At 42.9% G+C, this 10227-nt stretch overlaps 1 protein-coding gene across 1 annotated transcript; it reads left to right on the forward strand.

Moving 5' to 3' along the window:
• Positions 1-365: 365 nt before the first annotated feature.
• Positions 366-9377, forward strand: LOC137296726 (uncharacterized). The gene is made up of 4 exons (XM_067828559.1): positions 366-652; positions 4786-4872; positions 5547-5638; positions 7585-9377. The coding sequence occupies exons 1-4, from the start codon at positions 583-585 to the stop codon at positions 7777-7779; spliced, it is 444 nt and encodes a 147-aa protein (XP_067684660.1). The 5' UTR covers positions 366-582; the 3' UTR covers positions 7780-9377.
• Positions 9378-10227: the final 850 nt, after the last annotated feature.

The following is a 10227-nucleotide window of genomic DNA, read 5'->3' on the forward strand; positions in this document are numbered from 1 at the left end:
ATAGCGCTAACTGACTGAGTTTGTAACCACAGTCCATATGTGAACAACATGCCACAAGTTTGCAGTTCGACAGCACTGCGCATGGCTCATGATCAGTCAAGCGTGAAACCAGTTTATGAACTGAACCAGCTAAACGACATGCCTGTACATATTTTCCATTGTCCGACGCCACATTCAACCATGCGTAATGTACACATATGTATGTGCGTACTGAACTACAAAAATCTAGGCTGACAGCCAATTGAAAGTTTCGTTTTGACATGCGTCGTCACGTACATACACGCATACACTCAAAGTTGAAAGCTAAAATGCTGTTATAATTAACAGAAAAATTCTGAAATAAAAATCACATTAGAATTGCAATGATTTCTCCCATGGAAACCTCTATGCTCGAGACTCGTATTGACAACAACGCATGCTCACAATTTGCTCGACTGTACGCAGTTGCTACAATAACCGCTCCCTTGACCTTTTGGTCGCGTGGCCTTAATATCCCTGTTTGGCGACAGTCGAGTGTTGAGGAACGACGAGACATTCTTGACAGCGAAAGAACATTCTTGACAGTTCGATCAATCAACAGCAATGGCAGGAGGAGAAACAAAAGTCCTCGTTTCAGTTGACAACAGTGATATCAGCGAACGGGCTTTCAAGTGTAAGTATGCCAGAATCAGTTAGGTGTACATGTGTTGCAGGGAGTAATTAGTGAAATGCTCTTTTTTGACAGTTTCAAATCACTTGCTGAATAAAAATGCATGCTTTTCATAAATCATTTCGGTTGTCGTTAAGTGTTGAAATATATAACTGGTTGGTGTTTAGAGCAATGAGTTGTTGCATCCGTGACGTTCAGGTGTATGTATTCATCCTCATGAATGCTGTTTGGTTTAACATATAGATGGCCGGTATATATAATCCTGTCACCGATATAAGGCGTCGTCGGGGAATAATAGACAAGCTCGGTGTTGGACTGCATTAGTGCGTGCATGCGTGTATGCGTGCTCCGGTCTCGTATTAATGGTAATATGTTGTCTCAAGTTGAAACTATACCTGCTGTAGATACCGTACTTCATAAAATTAACGCTTGTGCTTTTTTATTAATAATTGTACGCTGAACTGGCGTGTTTAGAGGCTGGCATGCACAGACATGGAATCGGTTTTGTCCACTGTCTCTCCGAGTGGCTATGGACTACAGTATCATATCCGGAAGCTGCAGGATTGCAAAGGGTATCAACATTTTGAGGAACTGGCCATTATTAATCATCACAGATATCCCGCCTTATTTTTTTAGACAGAGCGTTTGGCCCGGCGGCAATCAGATTCCGGCTTGTTTGGGATTTAGCTAGTGAGTTTAGTTTTAAGCCGTTTTTAGCAACATTCTAGCAATATCACCAGGATTTGGCTTTCATGCATTCTGTCAACGTCGGGAATCGAACCCAGATCTTCAGTGTGACGATCGAACGCTTTAACCACCAGACTACCCCCACCGCCCCTGGTAGCCCGTGGCGTCGTTTTCATGCGTGGTCATATGCATAGAGCCCAGGTGATATAAATCATGACGCAGAGTCATTGGATGAGGGACCGTGTTTTACAGTTTGATTTCGGTTAGTTTCTTGAACATCACCAGATAGAGCCGCCCCATGACAAAGCACACGTGACACACGTGGTCGGACCTTTGCAAGTGACTTTGCGTCAGCATAAAATGGGTACCCGGTGGGATGAGACTTGTGACTATACAACATCTCCTTACAAGCGCCTCACTTGCAGCCTGGGTTATCTCCTGTAGTATAGTAATGTCCATTAAGTTATACGCCCTTAGTGCATGCCAGCGCGGGGCATTGTGAGCTGCGTTAATATTTATTAATATTAACAGAGGACATACGGTATATTATAAGGACTCTGGGATTGCGTCGCCATCATCGACCGGTTTATTCAGCGTTGGTGTACCGAGTCATTGAAGTGGTTGGTTGTTAGTACACGATTCATTATCGACTCGGGGCAAACACTGATGAAAGTAAATAAAAGATGAAGGTGAACGGCCCTAATTGTAACCTTCATCTCTTTCCTCTATCATGAGGCCTGTCTCATGAAGAAAGGGTGATAGAGTAGTCTAGTTGTTTAGCGTGCCCTCGTCAGGATAAAGACACGGGGTTCGATTCTCCTAATGGGTACAACATTTCTAGCGTCCCCTGCCGTGATTTTAATAATATTACGACCGGAGACACCAGAGCTTCACACATGTGTTAACCATGTGTGGAATGGAACATCGACCTTGGATGTGGGAAGCCAACACCTTAACCACTGACTTACCCATACTAAAATGTAAATCAAACCTTTCAAAGCCGTTTCAATTACCGTATCATGATGCAACAATTAAATACACCCATTGTAAACATTCGTGTTGGTTTTAATCCACAGCAAATGTTTGTCGTGAGAAGCCAGTGTTAAATAACATCGGGTAGTCAGGCTCGATGACGTGACTGTTCTAACTGCTGAGTTCGATGATCGTGGATCCAGTCACCAGATTGTCTCGTTCAAATTCGATTATTTATTGGCAAAGCTTGGGGGGGGGGGGGGGGGGGGATTAACGAACAAACAATTAAATGGCATCCCATGTACTACTGAGCGACGTTTCGTTATCAGTGTCCAAACATCTTTTGTGTAGTATATATAGAATGTGCTAGGCAATTTGAAATACATGTACTATGACCACAGTGATAGCTCTGTGGTGTAAAACTAACACCTTAAACATATGAATCGGTGTCGGTGGTGTTTAATAACACCACGAAAGAATTCAGAGGTTGTTCGTGCTACCGACCACTGGCTTAAGGAACTAATAAGATACCGTTGTGAAACCCGGCAACGTACATGGTAGTACACGCAATAACGTTGCATGGACGTAAAATAAGCACAAAACACAATACAACATATACCACAACGTTAATACAACGTTCCCGGGGCAGCGGGGTAGCCATTGTCACGCCGAAGAGACAGGTTCGATTCCTCATATGGGTACAATGTGTGAAGAACATATCTGGTGTCCTCCGCTGTGATAGTGTTGCAAAACTGCTAAAAGGGGCGGAAAACTAAGCTCACTCAATAACATCGTTCCCATGACGACGTCACGACGTGAAAATGATGTACCTCAGCGTTAGCATTGTAATAACGCTGTATTTAGGTACCATCTTAACGTCGTAACAATGTATCATTGCTAGCTGAGTTGCCTGCCCGTAGGACAACTGTGTCAAGGCCGCCGTGAACTTGTTGGGGTATTGTTGATCGTGCAGGAAATTTGCGGAAAGGTCTTAGAGCAGATGAGCGGTCGGTCAGCTACCTCGGGCCTCATGTGACAATGAATTGTTCACTGGAGCGGCTCAGGTGTTGTTTGAACGGGTGGCTTTTTCTTGGCAAAAGAATACGAATAGATACAGAGACTGGCGTCTCTCTCGTTCTCTCCGCCTCATTTACGGACGCATATATAAATTGTTTCATATATAAATGCACACACCACACCTCCCGTCAATAACCGAGACACATAAAGTCCAGTTTGAACTCTTATCAAATATGATCTACAGTATACTGTTAGTGAAATTCTCTCTTCAAAGCCAGCAGCTTTTCAATCATTTCGTGGCCACCTGTTGCCAACATGTTTTCAATGTGATATCAGTGCATGCTTGTTATTCATCTTGACACTAGGTTTGTGCTGTCGGCGATATAACCAGCCCGCATTATTCTGGTCTATAGGGATTAAGGGTTTTGTATATATGTACACCACGTCTTGTTTGTGTAATGTGTACACATGTAACCGTATCCTTTGTCGTTACACATTCACGCCTAGACTGGTTTGCTGCTCTCGTAACAGTTGCTCTAACACATTGAAATGGCGTCTGTGTCAGCGGTGTACATATGTGGCATTGATGTTTTGTGTTGAACGTGGTCGTTTATACATGTCACTGTATGTCATGTAGCCTGACGAATGAGGTATGCATAGGAACGGCCTTGGACACTTAAAGTTTGTTTGTTTATTGCATGTCCCACCTGACAGTGTCTCAACTGTTAGTACATGCTTGAGGCTGATACAAAAAAAAAACGACATCGTGAGCATCGAATTACGCACTGCTGCGCTGTGTTTGAAACGCACGAAAACACGAACAGCCAGTCCCGTTCATACTCTCTTAATTGCCACAACCTGTTCTAACATGGGGCGGCGAGGTGGAATAGTGGTTAAAGCGTTCGGTCGTCCCCCCGAAGGCACGGGTTCGATTCTCAACATAGGTTCATCGAACCAGCATTTCTGGTTCGCCCAGATGTGGTTTTGCTGGTATTTTGCTAAAAGCGTCGTAAAACTAAACTCACTCACTCATTGTACCAACAGAGATCTTCATGGGATAGTGGCATGGTGGCATAGTTGTAGTGGTAGCAACACATGCCATCGATCCGACGGAGGAAATAGTCTCTCCTGAATAAATTTACACAGACCCGTGAAGATGCGGTGTACAATTGATCAACCAGTGCCTCTCGAAAGAGGCGGACCGGGTGGTCAGGTTTGCTGACCTGGCTGACACATCTAATTGCAACCCATTTGCTTAGAAAGATTTAAGAAAGCTGTGCGTAAGTGACAGCTAGAGAGATCGGCTGGTCAGGCTCGTCATATCCCGTAGATCGATGCTCATGATGTTAATCACTGGTTCGTCTTGTCTAGAAGCTGTTATTCACAGGCCGCCGCCATATTGGTGTAGGCGGCGTTAAACAACAAATACATAAACAAATATGTTTTTGCATCTGATGCAGGGTATCTCAATACATTCCATCGACCCAACCACAAGCTGTTCCTCTGTCACGTGCCTGAGTACTGGGGAGACGTTCAACGCATGATGAGTGAGTATGGCCTGTGTCGATATGGTTTCAGAGTCTGCAATATTTTGGGTTTTCAAGAGTAAGCTTCCTTTGAATTACTTATCGGAAAGGGCGGGGAAAAGTTACGATTTTTCCAAGTCGGTTAAAACTCACGAATATTCGTTACAATGCAAAATTGTGATAATTCACAGACTTGGGCCACTTTCTAGTTACCGGTCAATGATGTAAACAACCGTTAAACATCACGCATCGCGGCAGAAAATGTGTTTACCGCGAGAATAGGAGAGGCCCTACATATATGGCTATCAACTTGTAGGGTGTTCCCATACCTTTTGTTTGTAGTATAGTATGACACGGGCATTCACACGATATCCTCTGTTTACTAGTATTTCTGTTGGTTTCATAACATTTTACAATGAAGTATCTTCACAGATACCAATAAGTTTTGGTAGGTGTGATGAGAGGTGATCGATAGGACAGTCTTCCATGATTATGTTTACATTGGGGTTTAATCGATGACATGCGATGGTAATCCTCGGAAAGACACGAACCCATGTGGTCATACTCTGACCTGTAAAATGAGTAAGAGCTACCGGCCCTACCTTGACCTTCCCCCTATTAAACGAGAGCAAGATGTAACTTGATACGTTCCCACAGACAATTTAATGCTTGTTTTGTTTTGTTTTTTGTCACAGGCCCTGCTCGGATTCAAGAACTGATTGACGAGACCAATGCTAATACGAAAGGGATTGAAGTAAAATTCTCTACCATTTCTGCTGAATATGGGGTAAGGAAGAGTAACAGTTGCATCGATATATATTGCATAATATTTTGTCTTCGGGGACATGGTGGGCGAGCTGGCTAAGGTGCCAGTGTAGTGATCCAGCGAGGTTGAGGTTTCGGGATCGAGCCCACCTGTGACCGGGTGTAAAAACCTTGGAGTCAACTTTGTGTGCAGACTCTTTCAGTGTTGTCACAACCCCTAGTGTACAGTACACAACCCTGTGCACTTAAAAGAACCCACGAATCCGTTGGTTTATGACCAGATGGTGGCCACATGAACACGTGCAGACACCTAGTTGCGGGTACAGCAACGTACAATAAACATGGACAAAGTGCTGTGACTATGTGTCACAGTCCACCCAGCTGTCAACTGGGTACCTCATTAAGGTGAGAGAGCCACAATAAAATCGATGCGCCTAGTGGCAGCAAGAGTTGTATACTCCCCATGGAGTTGAGATTGAAATACGATGTGCTGTTGAGATTGACATCCAGTGATCGAGGGAAAAATACCAGCGCCTTGAGCATGCACTAGTGGGTGGATATGTGCGCTATGTAAACATCCTACCTACCTACCTATATTTTAATGACCAGTGTGGAGGAGATTGTTACATGGAGTATTCGCTTACAAATGACGTTCCCATGCTTGCGTATTTTGACAGGCGAGTGAGTGAGTGAATATTGCTTAACGCAGCAGCAGCAATGTTGTAGCTAGACGAGTTTTCCACAGGAGCCAGCCCCACGTCACGAACACCACGGGGGACACCAGAAATTGGCTTCCTACACTGGAACCGTTTGGGGAATCGAACACGTGCAAGCGCCTACTTCATGTAGCAAAAATGAACTTGTGCAGATTTCACATTTGACCGTTTGAAGACACTCACGAGCATTGAGCTGAAAGCCTTAGAAATATGTTTGTGGTGAACCAAAATTCGAACCCATGATGTTTTGGGTTCTTTTTAAATGAGTAGCTCGGTATCCCACATGGGTACACTGGATTTAGCCCATGTTTGTGCACCCTCGCGTAAAACCATACTCACGCGATGCTCATGTTGTTGATCACTGGATTGTCTGGTCCAGACTCGATTCTTTACAGACCGCCTCCATATAGCTGGAATATTGCTGAGTGTGACGTAAAACTAAACTCATTCTCTTACTCTTTGCGAAGTTTAAGTCCGATAAATAGTCTGCTGTTGGTTTGTTGTTTAACGCCGCACACAGCAATATTCCAGCTATATGCCTGCGGTCAGTGAATAATGGAGGATGGACTTAATAATCCAGTTATCAACATCAGGTTCATCGTTCTACGCAACTAGGATACGATTACCAGACAATCCCGTGATCAAAAGCACGAGCAACAATCTGCGCAATTGGGAACCGATGACATGTGTCAACCAAGTCGGCGAGTCTGACCACCCGATCCCGTTAGTCGCCTTTTACGACAAGCATGGGTACCCGAAGACAAATTCTCACCCGTATCTTTAGGAGGCAGTTTGAGCTTGACTAGATATAAGTGTGGCTGTGGGTATTCTCTTTAATTTCTTAACTGGCAGATTTGTCATTCACATTCAGTCTATGTTTATGTAATAATGTTGAATGTTTTGAGGGTGCATCACCACTTGCACTTCCTTGTGACCATAGCTTTTTGTAGAGTAATCGTGTATGACGTGATATCTGCATGTGCACGATTTTTGTTTTCAAACAAAAAAAAAACGGCTAGAGACATACACTGTGAAACAACTGTGTGATACAAAATGATTGTCAAAATCAATTGTTCATCTGTGATTTATCGACTTTCTTGAAAACCGTCCAAATCAAGAATGATTCCTCATGCATATGTGCGAGGCTACTGCGTTGTGCACGTGCATCACATACGTTTTGTTTAACTAACCCGGATCTTCATGGGGTCTTATTTCTTATGAGCTTGGATCTACGCAATTATTTTTGCTTCAGGTCAGTGCCGAGTTTGAAGCGCTGAGGGGCCAGGAAGTATGGAACGAGATCTGCAACCAAGCCAAGAAGATCCATGCTGATGTCATCGTTATCGGAACCCGAGGGATGGGGAAGATCAAGCGCACCATTCTCGGCAGCGTGAGTGAAGGCGTCCTTCATCACACCCACGTCCCCGTCCTCATCTACAAGGAGTGACGTCACACATCATCACCATATCAAGTTTCGTGTTGTAGCAGACAGATCTAGATCGCATAATAAGCAGAAACGTTGAATCATTGTGTTGACGATATCTTCTTGCTTATAAATACCAAACATTCCTTGGTATTTTGTATAATTTGTATAATAAACTCAATTACATATACTGAAAGACAGATTTAGGGACCATGGAGAATATTTTTCAGCGTAAGGGAGTCTACAGTTTTATCAAACGTATCCCCTAAGTTATTATTGATCCTTTAAGGGACGGTGGGGTAGCCTAGTGCGTAGCACATTCGCTCGTCACTCCAAATACCCGGGTTCTATTCCCCATATGGGTAGACTGTGTGAACCCTGCTGTCCCCTGCCGGGATTTTTCTAAAAGCGGCGTATAACTAAACTCACTCTTTTGATGCCTAATAAATTGGGCACCAATCGCACTGGAAAAAATATGCCTTAAAATGCTAACAGGGTACCTAATTTGATATTTCAGAATATGTTTGATATACGAGATGTAATATATTATTTTTGTAAAATCTTGAATTCGTTTTACCATGTTCAGTTGTTGAACGGAAACAACCTAATCTGCTGCGTCGCTGTAGTAAATGCTGGGTAAGCTGTAGTAAATGCTGGGTAAGCTGTAGTAAATGCTGGGTAAGCTGTTGTAAATGCTGGGTAAGCTGTAGTAGTCGTGCATCATAATGTTGTTGATATTCACTAGAAACTGCATCCATGCGCTTGCTGTGGATCTGAAGTGATTAGCGTAGTGGCAGTTTTAGACTGTTTACGGTAGACTTGTACAAGTATGTTTGCCAACATTATTAAATAATTACTGTGATAGTATTATAAGCACTGCACCAACACGTGACAGCATTCAAATGTTTTCCTCGTCATAACGTCAGGACGCGCCGCCATCTTGGCCACATTTGACGTCGCTCTGAAGTTACCATGGTGACAGCATTCTGATGACGCTGACAGTAAAGTTCATTTATTGACATATCTCTGTATAGTGTTCTGAAATATTTTAGTGGGCAGAATAGATCATCTGTATTAAAAACCCTGTAAACCAAAAGCCCACAGTGAAATCATAATACGATACACTGCACGTCACAGGGGTGTATCAACTAGTACGAAAATGTGCTTTAATCAGTAATAATAAGCATCTTGAGTTAATTAAGATCATTTTCGTTCCTATTTGTTCTAATCGCTGACAAGATAAGAACACTGACCAGGTCGATATTAATTTTACAAAACATCTACAAAACATACAGAAACAGGTCGGTAGAAAAACTGCAGTGCAAGTAACATCGGAACTGACCCTCCTATGAAATTAACATTTTTATCTGAAAATCAGACTTTTGCACTAGTACCAAAGAGTGCACAACATTTCAGTTCAAATGCAAAACAATTATGCAGACTGTTTAAAGAGTGCGTTTATGAAAGATTAAGCAACCCTTTTAGTTGATTTTCACTTCTTGTCATTTGAAAATGTGATATGTCTGTCATGAATGCCAGTCTAAAAATAGAAATGGACATCTAGTTCATTTCCATTGTAATACTTTACAAAAGAAATCCAACAAATATATTTAGCAAATATACTTGCTAGTCTGTTTTATCAACGTAGTAATACACAGTGAGAATGGCTTCAAACATCCCTTGCTGGTCCAAGTGAGTGAGTGAGTTTACTTTCATGCCGCATTATTCCGCGGCGGTTTGTGTTTAATCGAGTGAGGACCAGACAGTCCAGTAATATATTGCTTGAGCATCGAACTACACAACTGGGATACAATAACACTGGTCAACTAAATCAGCCAGTCTGACCACCCGATCTCGTTACCCGAAACTTACGACAAGCATTATCTTTTCTGAGACCATTGTGCCCTGGTGATAACGCCTCATTTGACAATATTTGGGCCAATGTTTTCCTGAGGATACCAAGAATAGGCTTCGAACTCAAAAACCTTCCACCGCTGGGCCACAGGGGCTTGTAACGCTGAAAACTGCCATCATGATATATATTGTCCCGAATGGGGTATTACTACTATATACAAGAAAAGGGGTGTAACGAGGTCAACACACCAAGTTCGTTTCAGGGCAAATTCAACAATGATCACTGCATACATCCCTAATAAACTGCATACACTTTGAAAGCAAATAGATTTACCTACAAAATAAGACACATAAATCGAAGCAGTACTTAGGGTGCTAGCGTATTCAGAGCCAAAATCCCTGCTCAGAATTTGTACTGCTAACTTACTGAATATGATGTTTATTGCATCGTGTACGCGCACACCGCGAACCAAAACACGCTGAATCGGTGGCACCTGTCTCCGCGCTAATCACCAGTCGTTCCGAGACTCATAAACCTTACAGTCATGATCACAGATTACGCATCGCGATCGGACTTAAGGTTACACAACACCAAATGTTTTCCCATAGACTTCTATA

Source organism: Haliotis asinina, chromosome 9 (genome assembly GCF_037392515.1).
Source record: "Haliotis asinina isolate JCU_RB_2024 chromosome 9, JCU_Hal_asi_v2, whole genome shotgun sequence".
NCBI lineage: Eukaryota > Metazoa > Mollusca > Gastropoda > Lepetellida > Haliotidae > Haliotis > Haliotis asinina.

Excerpts from the sequence above, each read along its gene's own strand:
- LOC137296726 (XM_067828559.1), top strand. The coding sequence starts at position 583 with ATGGCAGGAGGAGAAACAAAAGTCCTCGTTTCAGTTGACAACAGTGAT. Across the intron at positions 4,873-5,546 it reads AGACGTTCAACGCATGATGA|GCCCTGCTCGGATTCAAGAA; the intron begins GTGAGTATGGCC and ends TTTTTGTCACAG. Across the intron at positions 5,639-7,584 it reads CCATTTCTGCTGAATATGGG|GTCAGTGCCGAGTTTGAAGC; the intron begins GTAAGGAAGAGT and ends TTTTTGCTTCAG.